The sequence below is a fragment of the Anopheles coluzzii genome, chromosome 3 (assembly GCF_943734685.1).
Source record: "Anopheles coluzzii chromosome 3, AcolN3, whole genome shotgun sequence".
Lineage (NCBI taxonomy): Eukaryota > Metazoa > Arthropoda > Insecta > Diptera > Culicidae > Anopheles > Anopheles coluzzii.
Genome location: NC_064671.1, coordinates 34,922,981 through 34,950,163, shown reverse-complemented (window position 1 = coordinate 34,950,163; position 27,183 = coordinate 34,922,981). Strand labels below are relative to the sequence as shown.

General features: G+C 47.4%; 3 protein-coding genes across 15 annotated transcripts in view; 2 read left to right on the top strand and 1 right to left on the bottom strand.

The window, feature by feature from the left end:
• The window catches only part of LOC120959480 (rap1 GTPase-activating protein 1), a 160,320-nt gene extending 154,743 nt beyond the window's left edge, over positions 1–5,577 (top strand). For 11 of the 13 annotated variants that reach the window (XM_049609697.1, XM_049609694.1, XM_049609696.1 and 8 more), the window contains 4 exons: positions 264–2,027; positions 2,110–2,416; positions 2,556–2,947; positions 3,033–5,577. In XM_049609697.1, the coding sequence (XP_049465654.1) occupies positions 264–2,027; positions 2,110–2,416; positions 2,556–2,947; positions 3,033–3,173 (2,604 nt within the window). In that variant the 3' untranslated portion in view covers positions 3,174–5,577. The remainder of the gene's footprint in view (positions 1–263; positions 2,028–2,109; positions 2,417–2,555; positions 2,948–3,032) is intronic. The other 2 variants (XM_049609698.1, XM_040382910.2) reach the window with 1 other exon arrangement.
• Positions 5,578–6,887: 1,310 nt separating this feature from the next.
• LOC120959482 (histidine protein methyltransferase 1 homolog) lies at positions 6,888–8,218 on the bottom strand. The gene is made up of 4 exons (XM_040382911.2): positions 8,085–8,218; positions 7,576–8,018; positions 7,259–7,515; positions 6,888–7,155 (listed from the first exon to the last, which is right to left on the bottom strand). Exons 1-4 carry the CDS (start codon positions 8,143–8,145, stop codon positions 6,999–7,001), a joined length of 918 nt encoding a protein of 305 aa, XP_040238845.2. The 5' UTR covers positions 8,146–8,218; the 3' UTR covers positions 6,888–6,998.
• Positions 8,219–9,499: 1,281 nt separating this feature from the next.
• On the top strand, positions 9,500–23,639 carry LOC120958039 (probable cationic amino acid transporter). Its single transcript, XM_040380576.2, has 9 exons — positions 9,500–10,496; positions 16,290–16,453; positions 16,585–16,779; positions 18,301–18,527; positions 18,755–18,909; positions 19,059–19,447; positions 19,510–20,115; positions 20,178–20,351; positions 21,973–23,639. Exons 2-9 carry the CDS (start codon positions 16,300–16,302, stop codon positions 22,143–22,145), a joined length of 2,073 nt encoding a protein of 690 aa, XP_040236510.1. The 5' UTR covers positions 9,500–10,496; positions 16,290–16,299; the 3' UTR covers positions 22,146–23,639.
• The last annotated feature ends 3,544 nt before the right edge of the window (positions 23,640–27,183 follow it).

Below are 27,183 nucleotides of genomic sequence, written 5' to 3'. Positions count from 1 at the left end.
ACGGAGTGGCCTTCTCTCTCTCTCTCTCACTCCCACTCTCTCTTTTGTCCAGTTAATTATCACCACCTGTTTTGCGCGAATCGAATGCACCAACTGTCGCACAGAAGCACACACCCACATTTGACCTTAAAATGACCTTAAAACCGGTCTAAATCGTGTCTTGCAAAAAAGGACAAGTGCTTAGCTTATTTCTTACTCTCACGACTCTTCAAGCTCCAATGGACAACCGTTTAATCGTGCTATTTTTTTTCTCCACTTTACAGAACACACGCAGTGCCGAGGAGCGAATCGCGAACCCGCACAGCACCAATGAGTCGACCAACAACCTTAGCGTACAAATTCCCCAGTCGATGGGCGGTGGCGGCGGCAACACGCGATCACTGCTGCGCCACTCGAACAGCATGTCGTCGAATCCGCACTCGAACTCGAACTCGACCCCAGCCTCGCCGCACCTGCTGTCCAACAGCTCGAGCGTCCACCTGCACCACGCCGGTGCTGGTGGGGGCGGTCTGCACCATCACCAGCAGCAGCACCCCCAGTACCAGTCGCAATCGTCCGTCAGCTCGCAGTCCTCCTCGATCATCTCGACCGTTCCGCCGGTGCAGCGGCTGCTCGAGGACGCGCTCAGCAAACCGGGACCGCATCCGATGATCATCGTACCGAACAGCGGTGGCTACTGGGTGGACGGCACGGACCATGACGCATCGTACGAGGTGCCGTCCCACACGACGTGGCGCGTCGGTAAGATCGAGTCGGACGATACGGCCAAGTGCTACCGGCGGTTCTTTATCGCGCGCGAACACTCCAACCTGGTCGGGCACGACGACCAGCTTGGTCCGGTGCTGCTCTCGATCAAGTCGGAAAACGTGGCCAACCAGGAGCACATCCGGATACTGTTGCGACTGCGCACCGGCACGATGCACGAGCTGATACCGGCCTCCTGTCTCGGTAGCAGCCCGTCCCCCATCAAGATGGCCCGGCTGCTGAACGAGCAGATCAACGTGGACAGCTTCATGCCGGTGCTGTGCCCGAAAGCGTCCGCGCTGATCGCGAGCTACGACGAGCACGTGTTGGTGACGAACTTTAAGTTCGGCGTGCTGTACCAGCGCTTCGGCCAGACGGCGGAGGAGGAGCTGTTCTGCAACAGCGAGACGACGCCCGCGTTCGACGAGTTCCTGGACGTGCTGGGGCAGCGCATACGGCTGCGCGACCACAAGGGCTACCGGGGCGGGCTGGACATCCAGAACGGGCACACGGGCGATACAGCCGTGTACGATGTGTTTAAGGAGCGCGAAATCATGTTCCACGTGTCGACGCTGCTCCCGTACACCGAGGCCGATCCGCAGCAGCTGCAGCGCAAGCGGCACATTGGCAACGACATCGTGGCGATCGTGTTCCAGGAGGAAAACACGCCCTTCTCGCCGGCCATGATTGCGAGCCACTTTCTGCACGCGTTCATCGTGGTGCAGCCGATCGAGCCGAACACGCCGAACTGCCGGTACAAGATCTCGGTGACGGCGCGCGACGATGTGCCGTTCTTTGGGCCGACCCTGCCGCAACCGTCCGTGTTTAAGCGCGGCCCCGAGCTGAAGGAATTCCTGCTGACGAAGCTGATCAATGCGGAAAATGCGTGCTACAAGGCGGACAAGTTTGCGCAGCTGGAGCTGCGCACGCGCTCCTCGCTGCTGCAGAATCTCGTCGACGAGCTGAAGGAGAAGACGCGCGATTTTCTCGGCATGGATGTGGGGGGTGGGGCGGCCGGGGTGCCTACCTCGCCGACGCCCGAGACGCCCAAGTCGGAGGGGGGTTTTACCGGGTCGCGGTTTATCGACACGGTGAAGAAGGCGCTGAACGCACGGTTACGGTCACAGAATTCGGACCCAACGAACAATGGCAGCGGTGGGGCAGGGAGTGTGGATACGGCGACGGGTGGTGGTGGGGCCAAGCATCACAACTCGATGAAGAAGTCCAAGGATGGGACGAGCCTGGTGTCGGACATGCCGTGTGGACCAGGCGGAGCTGTTAATGTAAGTATTGTGCGGGGAAGTGGATGTAGACGACGAACCCCCATCACGGTGTTACTGAAATTTCGATTTCCATCTCTCTTAGATTGGACGATCGCTGTCGAAGAGCAGTACGACTGGGTCGCGCAAATCACCGAACGATTCGGTTGCCTCCTCGCCGGACATTACGTCCCGCTGTTCGCTTAATCCAACTCTCACCAACAACAACAACAATAGTAATGCACCCAACAACAACAACACGATCGGAAAGAATCACCCGAATGGCAGCGCGAATGGTAATGGAGCCGGTGGCAATGCTGCGGCCGGTGGCGCCAACAACAACAATGGCCCAGTGGCCATGTCCGAAACCAGTGACGATTCAAGCTTGAACAGTGTCGATCTCGATCCGATGGGTAAGTGTGTGTTGTGTGTGTCCTTGTAACCTCTCTCCCAGTAGCAGTTCCACTAACACGTTTACTAACCATTTTCCTACCATTTTCTCCTACTTTGGTTTGGTATTTTGCCTTTTTCGGTTCGATTTATGATTTAAAGTTTTTCTCCCAACGGTAGATGCTGGCGCTACGTACATCGACAGTGACACGGGGCTGGAGTCGATGTCGTCGGCGGACGCAACGACCAAGGCTTGCTCGCTCTGCCTGGACGGTACGGGCTCGACGAACGGTGGCGGTAGTGTGGTGAGCGTTAGCATCAGCGGCGCGAGCGTTACGATCGATGGGGGCAATGCGCGCGAACTGCGCAACAGTGGCGGTAGTGCGAGCTCGGGCACGGGATCCACTGCTAGTGCAGGGCAGATGGGGTGCGGTAGTGTGGTGGGCCAGGGGGCCGCATCGGTGACGCAGGAAACGCTGCAGCAGGTCGAAGGGATGCGGCAGGAGATAACGCGCCTGAAATGTGATAAACTGGATCTCCTTCGGCAGAATGTGGTAAGTAGGGATTGGGTGGAGCAAACCGGACTTAGACATGGACAGTCCTTTTAACGTGTGTCCCCTCCCTCCTCCTTTTTTTTAGACCTGCCAACGTGACATCAAGCGTCTACGTGAACGTGAACTATCGCTACAGGGTGACCTGGCCGCCGCCGGCAAAGAGATCCTTCGGTTGCGCGACCTGCTCAAGGAGTGCCTACCGACTGCCGTGGCCGATCCGATCTAAAGGCTCCACATAACAGAAAACAGACACACATACACACATCGACATGCCACAGGAAGCAGGATCTTCTACTGGACGAGTTGTTTGTTTTTGTATCGCCTTTGCTTTTGTGTACAGTACACCACTTCCCTTCTGTTTTCTGTTCGTTATTTTTCCCTTTGTGTTAAAAACAAAAAAAAACTACCCTAAAGTATCCTTTGTGTACAGGTACAGGGTGATCGCGACTACACGTTGACCCGTGTATAGAAAGTGTGTGTGTGTGCGCGTGAAAACTGAAAGTTTAAGAAGGAATTGAATGTTGGCGGAGGAGTTCGAAAAATCCCAAAATACAAGCATGTAAGCGAGCAGTTCCCTGGTAACTTTCGTTGCAAACATCACTCTATTTATTTCAGTTTACTTCGCTTTAGCATGGAACGACAGTAGCGATGTCTAGCAAGTCGTTAGTTTTGTTATCCCCCCCCCCCCCCCACCCCATCCCCAAAAGGGAAGGAGCAAAGAAACCAATGAATGGTTAGTAGTGGAAGGAAGATGAATGAAAAGTATTTACTATGTTAGAATTAGATCGAAAGGGCAGCAGCAGTATGGATAGAAGTTTGATAGAGAGATCTGTTTTTCTCACTCACACCTTTACGGTGTAGAGGATGGTCTTGTACTAAGACTGTATCTTGTATATATGTGTAATGCACTATCGATACGCCTAAAGCATTCTGTCCTTGAACGTACGAAGTGAACTCACACTCTCCCAAGCACATAATGTTTTAGTGTGTGTGTTCCGCTTTCTCCTACTTAGAAGCAAAAAGAAAAAAAAACGGTCTACAAGACATTTAAACTGCGTGTGGTGTAAGTGTCAATTACCATTTAGAGAGTAACGCAGCGAAGCAGCAGCATTGAAATGAGGGAACAGTTTTCCCCTTTTTAGAAGGAGAAGGAGAAGCGGAGGGCTGGAGAAGGGTAGTTTGAGAGCTGCTAAAGAGAAACCAAATAATCAAAGAAGAAGATAATATATATATAAAAACAAAACAAAACCTTGTGTAGTGGTGTAGTGTTGTGTAGTGTATAGCGTGTTTTAGGATTATGTGCGGTGGGGCACACAAAGGACAAAACCAGAACTCTATGTGTGTGTGTGTGTGTGAGTGCAGGGGATCACAGACAAAACACTAACGTTTCTATGTGCAATAATGCAACCTTAATGGCATATAAAAAAACACACACAGAGAGAAAGTCTGTTCGCTGCTCTCGAGTGACACAGAAAGAGCTCAGTACAACAGTATCAACAAACTGTTATACTGAGCGGTTCAGTAGTGTAGTACTAGTGAAGTAGTGATAGCATATGCGTGTATGTATGTGTAGACTAGAGGCCAGCACCACCATCACCCACACCTCTCTCTCCCCCGGGGTTGAAAAGCAGAAAATGGTGGTGAAAAGCAGCAGGTTCTCCTAAAAACGGGTTCTCGATGGGTTTTAAGCTGCGCACCGCAGGCGCAAGAAGGGGCGCAGTGCATAATACGCCTAGACTGATGTAGGATGATCGATAGCAAGCGGTATGGCGAGTGCTTTCCCAGTTTCAACTACTACTTCAAACAAGGCTACTTAAACGCCGGAGGCGGTTTTGGGGGGATTTGAATTTTGTGCCCTTACAAAGCACTCCGCCCGCCCGCCAGCCACCAACACACACACACACACACACGCAACGTGTCTTTGGATCCCATTTTGTCTTTTTGATTAAGTTTAGAGTATAGTAAAGCGATGATACACTACAAGAGAGTATAATAAGAAAAGCTACGTTTAGGTAAGCTTTTTACCGTATGGGATAAGAGATTTTTCGACTTTTACAAACTTTATGCCTCCCTTCTTCATGTGTGTCTGTGCTCGTCCTTAAGAGCGAACACAATTACACAATTCTAGTATTTTTTCCATATGGTATGGTGTAGATAAAACTGATGGAAGAAGGAGAGAGAGAGAGTACGAGGATAAAAAGCAGCAAACAAATCAAACCTCAACTGCCTTTTCTGAAAAAAAAAACGTATTTATCCACAATCCCATTTTTTGCCGCACAGTGCGTTTGTGCGTATTGTGAGTATTGGGATGGACTGTGTTTCTACGTCCTCTACGTATTTTCCTTTTTCTTCTCCCCCCCCTCCCCCACCACACTGTTCGTGTTTTTGTGCAATGAGTGCAATGAGAAAGGAAAGGAACTGTGTAAGAACCCATCTAGGGTGAAGTAGTAGAAGATACAGTGTGCAGAATATAGTAGAGATAAGGGTTTAGCTTTTAATTGTTTTATCACTACCACCACTGTACACATTAATCCCCCCGCGCCCCCCTCCCGAAACTATCTTTTCCCTTTTTTTTCAAAATGCATCCACCTTCCCCCAGAAAATAGACGGGAGGGACCCCCCCCCCCCCCTCATCCGAGTATAATGTTAAATCGATACCAAAGTTAACAACATTCCCAAAAGATACCAAGCATAACGAAAAACAAACAAGCAAGCAAGCTCCCTTACTCTATCTCTTGTGACTATCTCAAATGGCGGAACTGTTGTAAAAAAACCCTTTTCTTCCGTTTACGCGCAGCAGCATCAAAGTCTCTCTTTCTCTCATCTCTTACTTGCGCACGACACTCTTTTGCGCAACGCCTTCGAAGCCGCCTGCTCGGCTCGGCTGCCTATGAATGTTCATTGTAAGTGTTGTGTGTCATTCGGTGTCATTGTGCACGTGTTTTGCTCGCTTTAGTGGAATAGCCAAATAGCCGGAGTTGTGTCAAAGCTCGCCCCCGAACCTAACCTATCACCTATTATCCTTTATACATCAGAGCAAAAAGTACCTACCTGCATTGTAAACAGTATTTGTCGCTTTCTGTTGACGCTTGTTGTTGATGATGATGGATGAAGGAAGGCAGCAGCAGAAGGCCCTCATCACGCTCTTCACCACGTGTTGGGCGGCGGGGCGCTTATTCTCAGTGTTTTAGGAAATTGTGGAAATGGTAATAGTGGTATCCAAAACCCAATCCAATCCCAAAAAAGTATTTTAGCAAACCAACACAGATCGCAGATTTAGTAAATGGGATTATAATTGCACGTTGTAGAGCAGCAAGAAAAAATAACCAAAAAAAAGAATACACACACACACACTCTCTGTAAGGCTCTATTAAAGGCTTTAAAGGCTTTTCAATCGATGTGTAAATGTGGAAACAAAACAATCCTCTGCAAGATGAAAATAATATCCCAAAATACAGAAATATTACACTCAAACCGAGCAGTAGAGAAGGTGAATTGGTGCAGGATGTAAAGGAGATGGATGGCACACACACACACACAAGGCTAGAGTGAAGGATGAATGCGTTTGCATTATAGAGACATTAATTGAGAGAGCTGCCGAAGATACGTGTTTATGGTAAAGATTTGTTTTTGAATGAATTATAACAGTTATACCCAAGAGAAAAAGAAGGATTAAAAACATCCCCTTTAACAAAAGAAAAGTACCAAGAGAGAAAGAGGAAAAGAGAGCTAAATGAAAATAGAACCTTGTTAGAGCGAGAGAAAGAGATGCTATCTTATTATTATTAAAAAAAAGACCTTTTTAAGAGGGCGCAAAGCAAGAACGTATATACCGATATGAATGGGTGGGAAAAATGCGAAAAAATTAAGGCAGAGATAGGGAAAGAAAATACACAAATACACACACTACTTCTAAACAAAACAAAACTACAACTTAAACTTACGAACATTAGTAGAGTATATATTTTAAATATATCTTTCAAAAACAATTTCTGTGCTGTTCGCATTTTTCTTTTTCTCCATTTTCAACAGTCATCGGAAGCGAGTACTGTTACAGCTTCCGGGTGATTCGAACAATCTCGCGCTTCACACCGGAACAACACTTCCACACGACCTCGTGCCGGAAGCGACCGTCCGCGTCGATCGCTTGCTCAAACAGACGGACACCGCCGCCGACACCGAAATAGTACGTCTTTGCTGCTAAATATCTGAGTAGTGAGGGAACCTGAATGAAGGAAAATGTCTTAGAACACTGAAAGAAATGAAAGAAAATCGTCGTGCAAAAACGTGGAACTTTTGAGAAAAGGATACACAACGCCACTAGGCTCCAGCTTCCGATCGAACAGTTGCAGCAGTTTGGCGTAGTTCTGGGTGGAGTAGATCGTCTCCGAGGTAAGTATCAGATCGTACGTTTCGTCGTACTTTTCCGTAAAGCTGCCCCAATCGCCGGAAAAGAATTTCACTTCCACGGGTGTACTCTTCTGCTCCTTCGACTCGTCGCTTTCCGTTGACGAGCGACAGTTAAGGTCGTAGTTGACCATCGTTAGCTTCGTCAGTACATCCTTGTTCTAAAACCAAAGACACGAATTAAAAATGTGTCTTTCAAAAGACTTCTTTCGATGACGTACATAATCCTGAAAGTGTACACAGCTGGCGTCCAGCAGCAGTGCCTCAATACCGAGCAGGCCTGCACCACAGCCAAGATCCAGCACCTTCTTCCCGCCAAACTCGGCCCGCCTTTCCTCGCATGCGGATAAAAACTCTCCCAAATCGTACGTACATTCCCACACCTTCAGCCCACCCTCGTACCGGTTCGGTATCAGGTCCGAGTGGTCCGTTTCGGCCGTCACGATATCGTCCGTGAAGGTTTCATCCAGCAGGGCAAGATGGTTAAGGTAATCGATCGCTAGCTCCGCTCCCGGTGTAAAGGTACTCGTTACATCTGGATTGACGGCAGTTTTGTTGGATTGTGAGGACTCAAAATCAAGCTCCTCGCAAGGGTACACATCACTGTCTCCCTTCACAGTTGATTTGCTCTCCTCTGTGCTGGATTCTGCTTTCGCTTCCTCATCTAAAACGATGGAAAGAAGGACGTAAAAACACTTGAACTATTATTGGATTATTTATATTGCCTCACCCTTCGATGTGGTTGATGGCGATTCGTCTTCCGGCTCTACTTGGAAAGAAAATTTAAACATTTCGGAGCAACACTTGCGACGCACGTGCAAAGCAACAGCGGTGATTTGAGAGCGGCACACTGTTTGTAAACATTGCGAGAGCGAGAGGGGTTGAAAGTCGACCGGGATGACAGTTGCTCAAGCCGGATTGAAATGTATGACACCTACAAACAAGGCTCGTACAGGTTTGTTTGAAAGAGACCGTTAATGCTTTTGTGATGATAATCTAAATACAGTCATTATCCGATATACGCTATCGTACGGGACCGAGCGCAATAGCGTATCTCGAGTTTTCGCGTATAGCGGATTCCTATGGAAAAATAGTTTACACTACCGGTTCGAGGGTTGAAAAATATCGCCACAGAGTTTTGCATTAAAGTTTTGTTGTTATAAAATAGGTATCTTTTGCACAAATTTAATGCAAAATGCATTAAGAATATTAAGGAAATTCAAAAGGAGCATAAAATATTTCAAAAAATTTAAATATTTGCAAAAAACACATGGAGCTGTCAAATTTAGAGGAATCGCGTACTGCGAATTCGCGTATATCGAGTATCGCGTACTGCGGATAATTGCTGTAAAATTTTTCATGAGTTATACAATCCTACGGAATATTTAAAAAAAAACTTATTTAAATATCTCTAATCAAAATTTGTAATCAATAAGGGAGTAAATAATGAAACCAAAAATTCAAACCATCTTCCGTCTAACATCCCATTGCATACCTTAAGGCGTTCAGAGCGCATAGAACCCCCAAACAACCATTTTGCACAGAATCACACCAATAACACGGGGCGTTAGAAAAGAAAAAAAAGTGATTCCCCATTATCTTATCACCTTTCTCATGGACAACGTGTTTCAAAAATTTATTCATTTTATTAGGCAACCAGCACACAGCAAGAGGTAGCGCAGCCGTGCAGAGTCGAAACCCGTCCGCCAAACCGCCTAAATGCACGCCACCCAACACAGTAACCACCCGGTTCAACCCAAAAATCAACAGACGGTCCAGCCCTCCACCACACCGAAAAACAAAGCGCACACGCGGTACATTATTTAATTAATTGCGTTGCTCGTTGTTTGGGGACAAATCGGGTTGGCAATGGCTGTGCTGTCCTGTGACCGGACGTCAGCAACCGATCCGGCAGGCACAAAATTTGGTCAACTACTAGGCAGACAGGATTGGCGGCAAGCCGTCCAGGTCGTTTCCGGTTTTTTTTCTCTCTCTTGTTCAAACACAAGCCGTCACCATTGTGCGCAGTCGCGTCCGAGCGAAACGCCGTGCCGCTGTGTGTTTTTTCCCGGTCGGTCGTGGCTCCGATTCATAACAAACGCCCGAAGGTAGGCTACACCGTGTGTCGCACGGTGTTTCGCCTGGTCGGTCTTTAGTTCGGAACGAGCGAGCGCGTAACGTGGTCATCGCGCGTCCAGCACGGGGACCAATTCGTGCGGGAGTTTTTCTCCGTCCGTTTCCCAGCCACGGCGCTGTTTGTGTGTGTGTGCGTGTGTTTGTGCAGTGCTTGGGAGGTGGTTAGCCAAGAACGAAAAAACGATTTCTCTCCCCCCACCACCGACCGGGGAGGTAAAGAACTAATTCCGCTAACCGGAACTGGTACACGGGCCACGGGATTGCTACTGATACTGGTCGACTGATACTTGCCCCCCCTGAGAGGAAGGGCAAACAATGCAAAGTCATAGCTCGGGGCTGCTGGCCTACCGTTTCACGGACTATTGATTGGTTCAGCGCCTTTCAGCGTGTCCCCGATATGTCCTCAAGAAGTGTTTGATCGCTTTTTCCACTTCGGAGCGGGAGACACGTCGAACGTGTTCGAACGACAATTAGGCCACCCGGACACACCCGGAGGGGGAGGGGTGGGCCAGTGAGGAACAAAACCAACGACAACAAAACCCCATCAATCGGGCGTGATTGGTACGTGATTTTTACCGTACGTCGTCCTGAACCCGAGCATCGTCAGGCTGTCGTCATCGCAGTGTGTGAGGTTGTGTGTCGCTCTCTTTCTCGTTACCGTAAACCGGTCATTTCACAGTGGAAGTGTAATTTTTCCATGCCTTCGTTGGGCGCAGCAGGAAACAATCGACCGTATCGGGGCTTGTGTGTTTCTGTGTGGCGATGGCTTCGATTCGATATCGTTCCATTTACACTAGAGATTAATGGCGGTGGCGGTGACGGTGTATGTGTGTTTGATAAGCCAATAGGCAAAGTCGATCAATAGTGTGCGGCGTCAATTGATTGGATCGTGAGTGAGTGAGCCCTTTTTTTGGCGTATCTTCTTCTATTGTTTACAACTCCAAAGCCGTTCGCCGTTCTTTCCACTGCAATCTTTCCAACCCCACTAGACGACGCAATTAAGCAAGTAAGTAACAATCGGAAAGAGGAAACAACTTCCCCCTTCAAACTAGTACGAATTGGAAGCAGAATTAGCTAAGCTCTCTCTATGCCCGAGGGCACGGAAAACTACTCGTATAATCTTTATCGATCGATTTTCGGCGTATGTGACCAAGACCCCTGGAGGAGGGTGGTAGGGCGAACAATGGAGGGCAGGATGGCAATGTTGTTGCTTTTTTGTTCCCTGTTTTGTGTGTGTCTGCGCGCGAGTGTTGCGATAGTTGCTTTTTGGGTTCAAAAAGCTTTCCTGCAAGGCGGTGGGGGGAATGTTACGTGATGTCGGGGACGCAGTAGGAAGCATTATCTGTTGGCCTTTTTTCTACGTGAGTTTATGTTGAAATATGTTTATTATTTCAATTTTGTTGCAGCATTTGTTTTGGAACGTTTTTTAAACGTTTTTGCAACAGCACACTAAAGAACGCCTAAAAGTATACTACACTGATTCCATGCAAAGTGCTGCCTTTGTGTTTTCATAAATATGTTGCATACCCACAGGCGCTTTGTACGCTCAGCGCAACCGAGACGAGAGCTTTGAATTGAAGATCGAGTCTTCGTATAAAAATGTATAATCATTAATTCTCGGAATGAAATGCTTTCATAAGAAAGGAACAGCTACAAATTGCCACCAAGAGCGCACTTGAAAGCAGTTTCATCATGCAGATCGCATGACTTACGGCGTTTTGTCAATAGGATTTTTCCCTTAATACTCTGAGAATTGTGTTTTTGTATTCGGAGATGATATTAATGTTACTTACAATACCTAAAATATCATCATTTAAACGCTTTTGCGGTTTGTAACATTTGCTATCAGTACGTAATTTAATTTGTTTTAAATAATAATTATGCATGAAAAAATGATAAATGAAGGTTATATTGCATACCTTCAGGCTCTCGAAAAGACCAAAAAAAAAGATTATGATTTACCTTTGCCGTCCTGTTCTATGTTTGTAAATAGCTAAATACGCATTTCGATTGATTTATTCAGATCCCCTAAGGCCCTACTACTAAAAAAGAATTCCGGCTCATAAATCACAAATCAAAACGCCTAAAGGTATGCACCACTGAGCTTCAAACATGCTTTTTATGGCTTTAACATCTTGGTCAGCTCGTGTCTAACATTGTGCCACACCGCACCCAACTGTACCGTTCCGAGGGTGGGACAATCAAAAACAAAAATGGCAAAGCAAAATTCGTGACAAACCGGTATGAAATATCCCCCGCCAGTGGGACGAACATTGTGTACTAAAGAATCCAGATAAAAAGGTTTTTTTTTCTCTCTGTAGCTGTATTCTAACACAAAGGACGTTACTGTTTCTTTCCCCGGCCCGGGAAGCAACAAATAAGAAATCAATCGTCACGTGCAAAAGCGACTTGTTACGGATCTCGACCTCAACCAGCTCCACCAAAACTCCAACACAAAGCAGGATCATTTGTCTTCGTTTCGTCCTGCTACCATGCTGCCCGTGCGGTTGTCGCTACATTACAGAGTACATTACATTGCCTGTCAGTGGCTGCCATCAAGGCACGCGGTGGCCAAACTGTTGCCGAATTGTGCAGCCCAACCTGTGGTGTACGGCAACACACCTTTCACTTGTTGTTTGGAAATCGATCTCACCGGCACAGAACTGGCAGTCGCACAGGCCTGTCAGCACAGAAACCTTAGCTAATTATGTTGTCAATGTAGCTGACGAGCCTGACGATCGGTAAAAATCGAGAGTCGAGTGCTTTACCGAAAGTAAAGCTCGGGCGGTTCCGTGTCTGTGCGGAATGTACGCTTTGCTCAAACACGGTCTAAATAGCCGCCGGACCCCGGTGTGATGAATGTTTTCGGAAACGAGTTTTCTTTTCACCGAAGGACAAAGTATTTTCGCATGCGACCTGCGGGTCTGGATTTCGTGCCCGAGCTCATTAGCTACGAGTGGAACGGACAGACCCTTTTCGGGTGGAACCGGGCAGCGGGGCAAGAATTACGAGGCCCTAATGTTGCTCGATTCTTATGTTTTTTTGCGTGAAATAAAAACAACCTGTGCTATAGCCAGGATTTGTTTTTTACCGCTCTGAAGGGGCACAGTAGTCGATCGATTTTGCTTCTCATTATTCGAAGGCGAGTTTGCTATTTTAGAAGGGCGAGGGAAACGAGACCTTTGCCAATTGAATTTATATTCGAGCGTGTGTTGCTATAAATGTTGGCGTGTCTAGCTCGAGCGAAATGCTTCACCGTTGAGCAAGTTGTTGGGATTTGCTTTCCTTCCATTGCAGTAACGGCTACATTAATAACATTTGCTTAAAGTTAAAAGGATTCCTAGAACGCATCGTATCTAACGTACGATCGAAATCGGAAGGTTTAATCCACGCCGTATGTTATGGAATCCTCAAGCCGGACCAAGTCAAGCTGTGCCAACGAGTTAGTGTTGCTCCGTTGCAATACTTAAGCCAATAATACCATCACTGCCTGGGCACTATTTTGCTGCCATCTCGCTCTCTAGCTTATCGTTAATACCATCACAAACGACACTTCAGAAAGGATGACCGTCTAGTAGCATTTTCTCTACGAAAATTTGCTTCAAAGTTATAATGATACTAAAATTCAGAGTGTTTAGAGCCAGGAGAAAAGATGTTAAATAATTGTTCCAAATTCTGAACCTTTGCGTAGCTTGTTATGACACCCATTTAGTCATACTTTCCTCTCCCACTAAGTTACTCAACTCAGTGGAATTAGTTCGTTGTATGCTTCACACAAGGGTCCATAGATACCAAACATGGTATCTGTGCTAATAATTGCTCTTAACAAGCTGTTAAGAATGTAACATATGGCCAATCTGTGGTACGGAAAACACAACGTTGATGCTTTTGCTGTGCGAGTTGCATACATTTAGGCGAAACAAGTGTTTTAAGTGGGGCTTGTTTGTTAGAGCTATAGCGGACAAAGGAGCAGTTTGTATGTTGCTGTCCCTTAGCTATGCTTAATTTAATGTTGAAGGTCCAGAGGATTGGTCCAGAGTAGTGATGGGTAAATTCAACAAAAATCCGGAATCGCTTCCGGATGACTCCGCCAAAATTGGAAGCGATTCCAGAAGGTAGGTGCGAAACTCCGACCTCGGAGCCGTCCGGAGCCGTTCGGAGCCGTCCGGAGCCGCTAGTCGGCAGCCGGAGCCGGTCGGAGCCGTCGGAGCCGTCCGGAGCCGTCGGAGCCGTCCGGAGCCGTCCTGAGCCGTCCGGAGCCGTCCGGAGCCGTCCGGAGCCGTCCGGAGCCGTCCGGAGCCGTCCGGAGCCGTCCGGAGCCGCTAGTCGGCAGCCGGAGCCGTCCGGAGCCAGCCGGAGCCGTCCGGAACCGGCGGAGCCGTCGGAGCCGTTGGAGCCGTTGGAGCCGTCCGGAGCCGTCGGAGCCGTCGGAGTAGTTGTAATAGTCGGAAGCATTCTGAAGCGCATTAATTTCATAATATTAGTGATAATTTTATTGTAAAAAACAGCTAACGAGTAAAAAAAGAGTCTTCTTCATTTATTGATATGAAGTTTTATTGTGTGTTTTTTTTTTTTAAATAAAGCCAAAAATAATTGTTTGCTCCGTATATATCTTCTTCTTCTTTGGCTCAACAACTCATGTCGGTCAAGGCCTGCCTGTACCCACTTGTGGGCTTGGCTTTCAGTGACTAATTGATTCCCCCCCATAACAGGATAGTCAGTCCCACGTATGGCGGCGCGGTCTATTTGGGAATTGAACCCATGACGGGCATGTTGTTAAGTCGTACGAGTTGACGACTGTACTACGAGACCGGCTACGTATATATACATAGGAAAAAAAATGAATCAAATTAGGAGGTCAAGGAGCAATAGAACTATGACGGGAGGTGGGTTTGATAAAATACGAACGAGGCAGACGAGTGTAATTATGGCAGTTTTGCACAGTTGTTTACATTGACTAACGTGTATGGTTTAGGCCGCACTTGTTTTTTACCGAATAACATGATGGCACATGGACAAGACAAAGAATATAACTATCAATCATCCGTCCATCTTTTATGAAAATAAAGATCAATAATAGTTTGATTCATAGTTTTTCCCTGTAAATACGGAGCAAACAATTGTTTTTGACTTTATTGTTTAAAAAAATATAAAAAAAAAAATTTCAGAGCAATAAATGAAGAAGACTATTTTTTTACTCGTAAGCTGTTTTTTTTTTTAAATGAAATCATCGCTGATATCGGGAAATTAATGCGCTTCAGAAGACTTTCGACTATTACAACGACTCCGACGGCTCCGGACGGCTCCGACGGCTCCGACGGCTACGACGGCTCCGACGGCTCCGGCTGCCGACTAGCGGCTCCAGACGGCTCCGGACGGCTCCGGACGGCTCCGACGGCTCCGGACGGCTCCGGACGGCTCCGACGGCTCCGGACGGTTCCGACGGCTCCGACGGCTCCAGCTGCCGACTAGCAGCTACGACGGCTCCAGCTGCCGACTAGCGGCTCCGGACGGCTCCGGACGGCTCCGACGGCTCCGGACGGCTCCGACGGCTCCGACGGCTCCGGACGGCTCCGACGGCTCCGACGGCTCCGGCTGCCGACTAGCGGCTCCGGACGGCTCCGACGGCTCCGACGGCTCCGACGGCTCCGGACGGCTCCGACGGCTCCGACGGCTCCGGACGGCTCCGACGGCTCCGACGGCTCCGGCTGCCGACTAGCGGCTCCGGACGGCTCCGGACGGCTCCGGACGGCTCCGACGGCTCCGGACGGCTCCGGACGGCTCCGGACGGCTCCGACGGCTCCGGACGGCTCCGACGGCTCCGGACGGCTCCGACGGCTCCGGGCGGAATCGACGGTTTGAATTTTTCGGAATCGGAGCCGGAGTAGCATTGCTCGGAAGCGATTCCGAGACGTGGGTGCGATTCCGGCTACCCATCACTAGTCCAGAGGTCCAATCTTTCGCTGTTTCAATTTATCCCGACAGAGGGTTGTGTAAATTGTTGTAAAACATTTAATGATAATAAGAGCAGTTGGCAAAGGGATGTCTTTTTTGTAGTTTGCATATTAATTGAAACAATTCACAATAATCATTATTATAACGAGTTTGTAAAGCTAAACGTTACAAAAAAAATTAAAAAAATTAAAAGAAAATTACCTTGCCTACCTTCAGGCGCTCAGTCTACAAAATAAACTCCCAAATTGGACCATTTTCGAGGAGAGAGATATATCACTGTGCTTCCCAAAATCTATCAACAAGTATACCAACGCGGTGTGGGCAAAGTCACTCGATCCTTTCGCCCTCCGGTCCTTCAACTACGCATTTCGCATTCATTATTTCGTTTCGCTAAGACACTCAGCCAACAAACCAGCCAACCAATCGCTCCAATACCTTGCGCGCTATCACCTGACATTCAATACGAGTGCTGTTGTTCTTTTCGTCTGCCGCGTCTCGTTCCACCCCAGGGTCCTTGGTTTACATCAAACAACCTTGCCATAATGCAAAACATCCGCTCTGCTGTACGCTAACGATTCGCGTGCCTCTTTGCCTTTGTGAACGTGTGTAGCTAAAGTGTAAACCGATCCGTCCCGGCGACCGGTTCGTCTTCGTGCCCGGGTCGACCGTTTCACGTTCATGCATAACATTACTTAACGTCCTTAAAGCATACCGCCTCCCCTTCCCTCGCCTGTCTCACTGTTCAAAATGTGGAATGTTGTTGGGGATGCGGGAAGAATGCTTTAAAACATATTTTATCCCACGTTTCTCGTTTCTCACTCCCTCGCGTGGCGTCGGTTGGCAGCGATTTCCCGATGGCGAATCTGTTCGAGTGCGTCGTCAGCGGAACCGGCAGCCGGTGGATGGTGGGCACGCTCATCCTGACACACTTGATCGCGTACAATGAGGCGGGCGGTCCGGGCCTGATGATAGGGATGGCGCTCGCCGCCCTGTACGCCGCCCTGGCCGGTAAGTAACCACACGACACGCAACACACGCGACCACACCGACCTGTCAGCAAATCATACGACGCGGGGTTCGATTCGAGAGGGGCTCGCATTTCTTACACCTCATATCCTCTCTCTCCCCTGCTGTTCCAGGCACGTGCAAATCGGGCATCAAATCGCTACAGATCTCGTACATTCGCACCACGCACCGGGTCGACTTCTTCTGCCTGTTTCTGGCGAAGTGGATGGACATATTGGCCCTGTTTTCGGCCTGTGCCGTGCTGGTGCGTACGCTCAGCTCCTGTCTTGACGCCATGACCGGCGGGCTGGCGAGGATGTATATTTTAGGTAAGTGTATGTGTGTATATGGGTCCTTATGTGTCGTCCGCGACAGGCTCATATTCTCCGAAGTGAGAAATTGCTCTCGAGTGGAGGTGGGATATGGATGAGGCAGCGCCGGACCAGGATCTTGTCCGTGACAAATTGCTTCCAACAGCCACAGCCAACTGTGACGCATACTGGAGGCGCACTCATCGTTCATCAAAGAGAGAGACGGCGAAAGACTGTTGACGAGCGACGGTAAACGGTTTAATGCTGGTTTAACAATGATTGCGTTATAATGAAATTTACGTAAGCAGTGCCGACGCACCGCCTAGTCTATCCCATCCAAGCCGAAAGGACGTGCTGGGAGGGAAGAAAATTTCATTTTCCTTTCAACAAAATTTAACCATGACGGTGTGGGGGGGGATATAAATAGGTGAAACTTCAAAAATGTCCTCTCAGAAAGATGCTTCGCCCACTTCGGCGGCCAAAAAATAGAAAAAGCACAAAAAACAGCGTTTTCAAAACACCCAAAAGCGTTATTTTGTTGCGCGTATTGCATACCGTAGGGCGCATCAGACTGAAGGCACTGGGGCTCTGTATGCAATCTGCGTAACAAAACAAACCCGCTTTGGTTGGTGGTTTCCCCCCCCCCCCCCCCCACACACAAAGCTTGTTTGTAGCTTTGTGAGTTTGGTACCTGCTTTTCCGCCTTCATCATGGCAACGCAACGGCATGGGAAGCAACAGTCAGAGCAAAGGCTTTTTTTAAACGGTTCCGGTCTCCGACCGTCCCGAGAGGATTACACCGGTGGCGGTGGTTAATCACTAAACGCAACGCCATACGCAACCGAGCAAAATACGGTAAAGTGTGCAAAAGGTACAGAAGCGTTGAAGCATGAGCATGATCCACATTCAAAGTGATTTCGGGCAATTAATTCTGTGAGTAATTTCCCTGTTTCCACCCCACGCTCTCTATGTACGAGGGAAGGGAAGATTTTGCCTCTTTACTGGGAATTTGCACCACAAAAGCAGAAAAGGTGGGGTTTTAGGCTTTTGAAAGCAATGTGACAATTAATTTCCTGGAAGCTAACAGAAAAGTGCTACGTGATACCCAGTCTGCGTTGTGCATTGCATACTTTTAGGCGAATTTAATAGCTCGGTAAACACACCACTTTTAAAAAACGCCTAAAAGTATGCAATTGAAACAACAAACCTTTGCTTTTGCGCAATAAAAGTTACGATTCCCTTGTTTCCGCTTCTTTCTCACACGAATGAATGGCCTTGTAATTTTAAACTGAATACATTATTATTGTATCGCCACCACCTCGCCGCAATCCCATGCCATTGTGCCTGTCACATAATTTTGTACCTCGCTTGTGCCTTCGCATACCGAGCAGAGAGCAGAGAGAACGCGCGTGTGAATGTTTAATTAACCCCTGGGATTCTCGTCGCTTCATTTCATTTTCCAATGAAACATCGGATGGAGATGTTAATTTAAGCTCGTCTGTTTTGTTTTTCCCCTCTCCTCTCGCACCGCCAAAAAAAGGACGTAACTCGCCCGCCAACGAACCCTGGCCGGACGTAATCGGTGTGGTGGTCATCTTTATCGTAACCGGCATGTTTATGCTCGGGCTGGAAAACACCCGAATCTTTGGGCTGCTGATGACGGCGGGCGTGCTGCTCGTCGGCACACTGATTGTCATCATTACGGGGCTGCGCGGCAATCCGGCCCTGTTCCGTACCGAGCCAATACTGCCGAAAGGAGTCGTCGGGGTAAGTCAGATTAAGCGTGAACCGGGACGAGCGTGCTTCTTCTAGTGCGAGCGAAAGTACCGACCGCACACGACCGACGACGGTAAGGTCGTTTTTTACCTCGCTCTTTCTCCTTCCACCACGCGCTGTGTGTGCTATCTTATCGTGTTGTAATGGAGGGCGAGGGTGAGAAAGAAAGCTGGCTAATGAAGTTTTCGCTGGCTTTGGTCGTTGCTCGTTTCTTGCAGCTGCTTTCCGGGACGGCACTGTCAACGTTCACTTACTCGAACGATTTACTAAACGGTAATTACATCAAACGTCTCCTGGGATTGGTCGTTATCCTGCTAGTTTTACTATCGACCGAGCTAGTCGGCGCGTGCTTAACGATGCTGATAAAATTCAGGTTAGTGTGCACGATACTACCTCATCACTTGCCCCACAAACACTGCCAATAGGGCGATAAATTTGATGACGACAACCAATTAAGACATTCGGAAAGGGGGTTCGGCCCCGTCTGTTTTCAATTAACCGTAAACCTCCAACTCTCTGCAGCTCTAGCCACGATTATGAAGCCGTCCCGATACTGTCCATCCTGGAGCTGAAGGACTTTCACAAGCTCATACCGGCCGTTGCCTGTCTGCTCGTGCTCACCTGTTCCGGTGCCCTACTGGAGCTGTTTCCCGAGATGTACACCGAAATCGTCCAGCTAACCACGTCCGATTGGCGCATTCTGGCGAAGCAGATCGGTTACGAAAACCGGGACAGTGGCAGCCCGACCCTAACCATCTTTACTGGGGGTAGTCTGTGCGCGATGCTTGCCTTTGCCTGTCCGCTGGAAAATCTCACCTACATACTGGCCGCAAGCAGTGTGCTGGCGACGCTGCTTCGATCGTTTCACTTTCTTTATCTGCCGTTTCGTCCGCACTATCTCGCGCAGCAAAGTAAGTAAGCTTTTGGATGTGATTTTCCTTTTATAACTCACCTGTTTTTTTTTCGTTTGCAGATGAGTCCAGCCTTGGCTACAGTCGGTTGAACACGGGCAATCGATCTTCCTCCACTGCCGGACAGGCAAACACCACCAACGGGCTACGAACTGCACACAGTCGTCGCTCCAGTCTGTGGTGCTTTAAGTCGTCCAACTTTTGTTCCTCAACGAAAGCCGCCCTGGCACATCACGTCCTGCCCGGCAGTCGGGGCGGTATGTCACACACGCTGAACGGTGGCAGTCGGGAGGAGCACGAACGAGAGTGGTTGCTGCTGGGTGAACCATCCTCACCGAAGGGCCCACCACACAGCCCACCCGGGACGGTGGAGTCAACGGTGCTGTCCGATCAGATCTCCGACATTGAGTGTATTGCACTGGCTAAGCCGGAAAATATGGATAGTGAGGACAGCTCGACGGACATTGATGCGATTGTGGATGAGTACCGGCAGAAGGTGACCGTTTCGACGGCGGGGTACACGTCCGATGGGGACACGTTGCGGTTGCCGACCGCGAACAGCTGGTACCTGGCGATCATCTTCATTGTGCTGATCGTACTGGGGAGTGTGATAACCGCGTCCGGGTTGATGCTGTGGGATACAATTATGATCATTGCTGGAGTTAATGGTATGTAAAGAACCTTTCCATTTTTATTTAATACAAAAGTACCTGTTATTTTTCTGTTTTAGTGGTTTTCATTCCAGCAACAATTCTGCTGCTCTTCCCGCGGTATGATCAGGCAAGCTCCACATCGGCAACGCCGGCCCTGATGAGCTGCGTGCTAACTGTGCTCGCATCGTTCATCCTGTTCTCGGCCTCCTTTGCACAGTCGTGGCCAGCGTTGTTGCTATGGTTTCTGGCAGGTTAGTATTCTCGAGAGAGTGGACCCACTAGAAACAGTTGCAGCATCTCGTAGTGTCAACGCCGTCGCATGTAAGGATGCACAATCAGGTATTTCATCGGCAAATGCTGTCTCAAGATTCTTTATCTTCAGGAGAGCCCCACTTCCTTACTTACTTATCCAGCGCTACAACTGCTTTGCGGTCTTGGTCTGTCTCAGGAGTGTACGAAACCTCTCACGGTCTAGTGCCTTCGTCAGCCAATCCGTTCCGTCAGCCAATCCCCATCAGCCAGCCATCCTGCCATCTCAATTTGGCTGTCCTTGTGGATAGCCTAAAAAGACTTTACGGGCTGGGTCGTCCGTTTCCATGCGTACAACATGGCCAGCCCACCGTAGCCTGGCGTGCTTGATACGAGGTCGCCGTACATCTCGTATAGCTCGTCATTATAGCGGCTCCTCCATTGTCCTTCCACACATACGGGGCCAAGTATCCTTCTGGGCATCTTCCTCTTGAACGCGGCTGAGAGGGTTTCGTCAGATTTGGACAGTGTCCATGTCTCAGAGGTGTATGTGAGTACCGGTACTATATAGTTACTATACAGTCCCAGCTTCGTCCGTCGCGACAGGTTATTTGAGGTGAACTGATTTTTCAGGCTGTAGAATGTCCGGTTGGCAGCCATCAACCTTGCGCGCAACTCAACCACCATGCTATTGTCGTCGCTGACCTTTGACCCAAGACAGGTGAATTCTGAGACGACTTCAAAAGTACAGGTACATCTGTCCGTCGCGCGTAACGTAAGTTTGGATTTGTTGTTGGTAGGGTCGCTGATGTTGCCACCGTCAGTTTGGTCTTTAGCTCGTTTATCTGCAATCCGAGGTTCTCTGCCGCTTGCTCGATCGCTTGGTATGCTTCTGGTACATAGGAGAGCCGCAAACCAATGATGTCTGCATTATCAGCATATGCCAGGATCTGGGTAGAAGCCTTATCAGTTTGATCGGGATTCTAGAAGAGCTCATAGCGTTGTATAGTTTTACCCTGGCTATGCTATCATATGCAGCTTTGAAGTCAATGAAGAGATGGTACGTGTCGTGTCAGTATTCTGCCATCTACTCCAATATTTGCCGCGTGGTGAACGAGAGCCGCATCCTCGTCGCCGGTGTACATTCAGTTCATTTGCTATCAGGCTGGAAGGCAAGGCGCGTCACACTGCCTTGCAAGCCGTCGATCAGTCCAGCTTCATATGGATATGGTTGAAGTCGTACAGTAAGATGTTGTGTGAGATGTGCAGAAGTAAATATTCTACTAGATACCTTGTGTGCTCGTAACGGCAGATTCGCAAACAGCGGTTAAAGCATTGGAGTTGTTGGAGTTGTTGGGGGGATCGTACTCGCTTATCTCCAGTTGGTTGACAAGGTCTTCTGCTTGGAAGAATGAAAGATGATCATTAGACTGAAGGGGAATCAAAAGATTGCTGCCCTTCAGGGACTTACCAGGCGTTAAAGGAACATCTGATAGAAACGCCGTCTTGAGATATAGCTTGGACTGACTCTCTGAGACATCTTTAGAACGTATTTCAGGAATTCTGAGACGACAAAACAAGCAACTTAATAATAGCTTTTTTTTTAATAATCCCCAAAAACAGGACTGTTTCTCTTCATCCGCTGCGACACCTGGTGCTGTCTCTGCTTGGACCGACCGGGCAGCGGCCAAACGACACTCATCACGAGCGTATCCACCACCAAGACGACCACCATTCGCGTACCCCGCCCACCGAAGGGTGCCATCATTCAGGCGCGCATTGCCGGGCACAGCTGACACTCGGACTCGACCGATAGCGAGCTGTTCGAGGACGAGGACACGGTCGAGGAATGGACTGACTGATGGATCGAGGAACACACCACCACTGCAGCCCATTGTGGTGTGGCGGTGTAGAGAGAGCGAGAGAGAGCAAGAGAGAGTGAGGTGCTTCCACCGTCATCGGAAACGGGTTGGAAGATGCGGTGATCAACGATCGAACGATCGATAGAGCAGAGGATGGATGATCACGTTCCAGTGTTTTCGTACCTAAATCTCTGTGAATGTGTGTGTGTGTGTGTATGTCATGTACGTGAGTGTGTGTTTGTGTGTAACAACCATCCATCCGTTCCATTGACTCCCCCCGGAAACTCCCATTTCCCGGAGCCCGGAGGGAGTCGTCGTTGAAAAAAAAGGCAATGATTGCATATATATATGTGAATGTGATACGATAAAAAACCAAAGGAAATACGAGTGAATGCCTCCTGAAGTAGGAAGAAGGGTAGTACTAGGCAGATGGTAGATTAGAAGTTTCCCTCTTTTTGCAATATTCTAAAACCGCGTGTTACAGAGCAAGACGGGCAGGAATGGGTCGACGTTGAGCGGATGGGAGCCTCCGTCAATTAATAGATACAGAAAACGACATTCACACAACGAACAATTCAAATAGTGCTTTTGTTTTTGAATGAACAACCGGCCCAACAGTTTGCAGTAGAGATAGAGAAAGCCAAACCAAAGCTATTCCGATGTATTCTCTTTTAAATCAAATCACTCTCTCGAGCCTAACTTGTGCGGCCTTCAGCAAAACCAATGATTGTAGTACTAGTAGATAGCGCGTACGGTTGCGAGGTTTTCGGTTCGCATTTTGCAAAACAGTTTTGCAGCCTCTTTTTGCGGCAGCCTCTGTAGTTGAAGCTGGATTGGTAGAAACCAGATAGTCCCGGAAGGAATGCCGGAAGGTGATAAAAATATATATATTTTTGCAACAACCGGAAGGCTTTAGCGCAAGTGTCGAGTCGCGTAGTTGCGTAGTTATTTTAAAGCATTTTTTGAGGAGAAGCTAAAGGGGACAGGCGAATAGTAGCATTTGTTAGTAGAAAACGGTTTTTGGGGGTGAATGGGGGAAGCAGCATTAGGATAGAAAGTGCTACGGTGGAAGGAAATAACAGAAAAGAGAATCGGTTTACTATATGGTTTTCCGGGTAAGAGGGAACCACTTTCTTCTCGGTGGGCAATATTACACGACACAGAGAGACAGACGGAGGATGGAGGAAACGCTATTTTAATCATTCTTCTCGCTAGCTCTGCATGTTTCTGAGTGGTTTCGAATAAGATTCATCTTCGCCCTCCCCTATACTGAGCCGTGAGCTCACAAAACAGTCTGCTGTGCTTGTGGAAAGTTGTATATGGAACTGTTTTTCCTCCAATTTGGTGTGTGTTACCGCTGTACTATATAAAAGGATGATTTAAAATAAAGTGTTCCTTAAGCTACTAAATACCCGTTCAGAGGGAGATTTTGAAGAGAAATTTAACCGCTCCGCTCGCAGCACATCCGTTGAGAGGTAAACAAACTTCTGCACTACTTTTTGTTTCGTACAATTCGTTGAGTTTCGTTGAAATTTGAACGGCTTGATGACAGTTGGCTTAAAGCAGCTTTACCCAAGTAACAAAACTAGTGGCAACGAAAAATGCATCTGATCCTACGACCTGGGTCTATGCAAATATTGAAAGATTTTTTTTTGTTTTGCCCAAAGTGAGTTGATATATCAGGTGAGTTTATCCAGTGTAATTTGACGTCTAAAAACGAAAATAGGAAGAAACCCTGGCTTGACAGTTAGATCCATAACAAACTAGGTGCTTTGATGATTGTTCTATACACTTTTTTGTAAGTCTATCCCAAATTTTCACAATTTTACACGATATATAAGAACAATCGGTGGTCTGTTGAATGAAAAAAATTGATATATGCTCAGGAACTCTTATGAGTTCCTTACTTCAAGTGTGATACCGTATTTGGATCGGATAGTACACTGCTCCTTGCTTGTTGACTGAACGGTTAAATAATCGTTTCCTATATATCACATTTTGCTAGGGAACTGTGTTATTCTTATCCAGTAATCTTCAGATCATCATTTTAATCCAAGAACTGGCCGTCACGTAGGTTTTTTGGCTTCTTTCTTCGTGCTACGCCTGAGCAAATCCATATACCCTTTCTGCAAGATACTGTTTAAACTTCAAGGCATGCTAGATTTTGTTATGGAACAAACCGTCAAATTGTGTGTCGATGTATTGGTGAGGAAGAACATTATAAGCCCACCTGATATATACACTTACTTCCCAAGTGCCACAAATCCACTAAACGACCACTAAACGGCTTCTAAACGACTCAAGCACTCTACCTAAACGGAATATAGAAAGACTTCGTTTAGCAGACGGCAAACGACTCATGCATTCTAAAAATAGCAATAGCTGGTGGCGCTATCTGTTAGTGGGACACCCCAACCAGCTGAGCTTCATCGCTTGGAGGAGAGCTTTCTCATTTCCTCTGTACTGTTGTATGGTTTCGCATTGAAGTTATGCATCGCTAGAACTAGATCAGCGATACGATTGTTTAAATACTAAACTCCAACGAAAACCACCAGCACTGAAGCAAGTGAGATTTGAGTAATGGTCGTTGGTGTTGATACACCTACAAACCGACGTGACACTGGCGTTACAAAAGTGTCCCACACGAAAGTACTGTCATTTACCAGTGAGGCGATCACTTCTGTCAAAGTAAGCTCTGTTCACTGCTGCTTCGATGAAAACAACTTTTCTAAATACAAATTGCGAAGGAAGTGTGAGAGCGTTTCTACATACACCGAGACTGCAGCTGAGAGATGGCTGTGAGAAAATTGACAACTGGTTTCTCACGCCGGTGTGTGTAGAAGCTCCGGAAAGCGCCGAGATGAGACTTTTAAAATTATGTTGAAAAAATCCATTTGAATCGCTAAAATGAAGTAAAAAAATTCTTTTACTTTTTAGTTATATTTCTACGATTATTAGACTGCAAAAATGCAAACTATAATTGATCGTTCCCCATAAACTGACAATTTAATTTTTTCTCAGCTCCATCGTTCTTTGCATGCTGAGGAGATTTCTCTCACCGAAAATGCTGTCAGTCGCTGTCAAAGCATGCTGTCAGATTTTTTCTCAGCTACCGAGAATGCATGTATGTATGTAGAATGTATGTAGAAACACTCTGAGGCAAGATTTTATGAGAATTATTGGACAAAACACCCCGGAAAATCATTTTATAAGTTTCCAAATCAATGCAAAAGATGTGAGAAGTACATAAAACAATACGCATTGGAATTTGAGAAGAAAAACAAAAAGGAAGTTCAGCAGTTTCTTCCCAAGCGCCACAGATTAAGCTTAAACGACTGGAAAATTGAATATCCATAGAAAAAAAATGAAAGCTCCACAGGTTCATTGGTTTGATCAATAGATGGCGTATTACAACTCATCATTATATTGCTATTCTTTTCTTGCAATGTGTTTCGACAAGTTTCATCTTATCATGACCTATATAGCCTTCTAACTTTCTGAGCAAAAATCTATATGAATGGCCGTGTGGTCAGATACGTGGGTATCAACACCAACGACCATTACTCAAATCTCACTTGCTTCAGTGCTGGTGGTTTCGGTTGGAGTTTAGTATTTAAACAATCGTATCGCCGTTCTAGTTCTAGCGATGCATAACTTCAATGCGAAACCATACAACAGTACAGAGGAAATGAGAAAGCTCTCCTCCAAGCGATGAAGCTCAACTGGTTGGGGTATCCCACCAACAGAGAGCGCCACCAGCTTTTTCGCTATTTTTAGAATGCATGAGTCGTTTGCCGTCTGCTAAACGAAGTCTTTCTATATTCCGTTTAGGTAGAGAACTTGAGTCGTTTAGAAGCCGTTTAGTGGTCGTTTAGTGGATTTGTGGCACTTGGGTTCTCTGTGTCAGTGTAGTAAGCGAATCGTTATAGAGATGGCGCTAGTGTTTTACGTATTTTCATTTGAAATAAGGAGGCAACTTTTGAAGCTCATTTTGTTCGAAGTGTCACGTCGGTTTGTCGGTGGTTGATACCCGCGTATCTGACCACACGACCATTCATATAGATTTTTGCTCAGAAAGTTAGAAGGCTATATAGGTCATGATGAGATGAAACTTGTCGAAACACATTGTAAGAAAAGGATAGCAATATAATGATGAGTTGTAATACGCCATCTATTGATCAAACCAATGAAGCTGTGGAGCTTCCATTTTTTTTCTATGGATATTCAATTTTCCAGTCGTTTAAGCTTAATCTGTGACGCTTGGGTTTGGTTTTGCATAATCACATGAAATGATTTTGCAGGAAAAATGAATGAATTTTGTTAAGGTTTATTTGTTTTAGGAACATTTACGGTCACATTTTCATAACAAAACAATAAAAGAAATGACAGCGCTGGAAAAAAAATTCGTAAAAAAAATTGTTCACACGTTCGTTTTGCATTGTGAATTAGTGATGTGCTCTTTGGAGCGCAACCACTATTCCGATCCCACTCCGGCTATTGTTAGCCCGATTCCGACTCCGGATAAATCCGAACCACTGGTTCTGCACGAAGTCGACCGGAGTCGGAGTCATCCGGAGTCGTCCGGAATCACCCGGAGTTGTTTGAAGGTGGAGTCAGCCGGAGTTGTTTGAAGTTGGAGTCAGCCGGAGTCATTCGGAATCGATCGGAGTCAACCGGGAACGGAGTTGGTCGGAGTCAAAAGGGGCCGTCCGGTGCAATGTGCCTGTGATCGGGCATTTCATTGTGTTGTATTTTTTTCTTTCTCTTTGCGTGTGCACTTCTTATAGGCTGACTCCGACCGACTCCGGACGACTCCGAACGACTCTGACGACTCCGGACGATTCCGAAGGACTCCAGACGACTCCGGATGACTCCTATTATCAACGACTCCGGACGACTGCGAAAGACTCCGGATAATGCTGGGCGGATCTACCCACTGGAGTCGGTTCCGAAATTATCGGAGTCGGATCGG

What these genes read in the sequence shown, in the direction of transcription:
- LOC120959482 (XM_040382911.2), bottom strand. Translation starts at nt 8,145, where the DNA reads ATGTTTAAATTTTCTTTCCAAGTAGAGCCGGAAGACGAATCGCCATCA. An exon ending in GCCATCAACCACATCGAAGG is followed by an intron (nt 8,019 to 8,084) that starts GTGAGGCAATAT and finishes CCATCGTTTTAG; the next exon opens with ATGAGGAAGCGAAAGCAGAA. An exon ending in GTGTACACTTTCAGGATTAT is followed by an intron (nt 7,516 to 7,575) that starts GTACGTCATCGA and finishes CTTTGGTTTTAG; the next exon opens with AACAAGGATGTACTGACGAA.
- LOC120958039 (XM_040380576.2), top strand. Translation starts at nt 16,300, where the DNA reads ATGGCGAATCTGTTCGAGTGCGTCGTCAGCGGAACCGGCAGCCGGTGG. An exon ending in ACGATGCTGATAAAATTCAG is followed by an intron (nt 18,910 to 19,058) that starts GTTAGTGTGCAC and finishes AACTCTCTGCAG; the next exon opens with CTCTAGCCACGATTATGAAG. An exon ending in GCACTATCTCGCGCAGCAAA is followed by an intron (nt 19,448 to 19,509) that starts GTAAGTAAGCTT and finishes TTTCGTTTGCAG; the next exon opens with ATGAGTCCAGCCTTGGCTAC.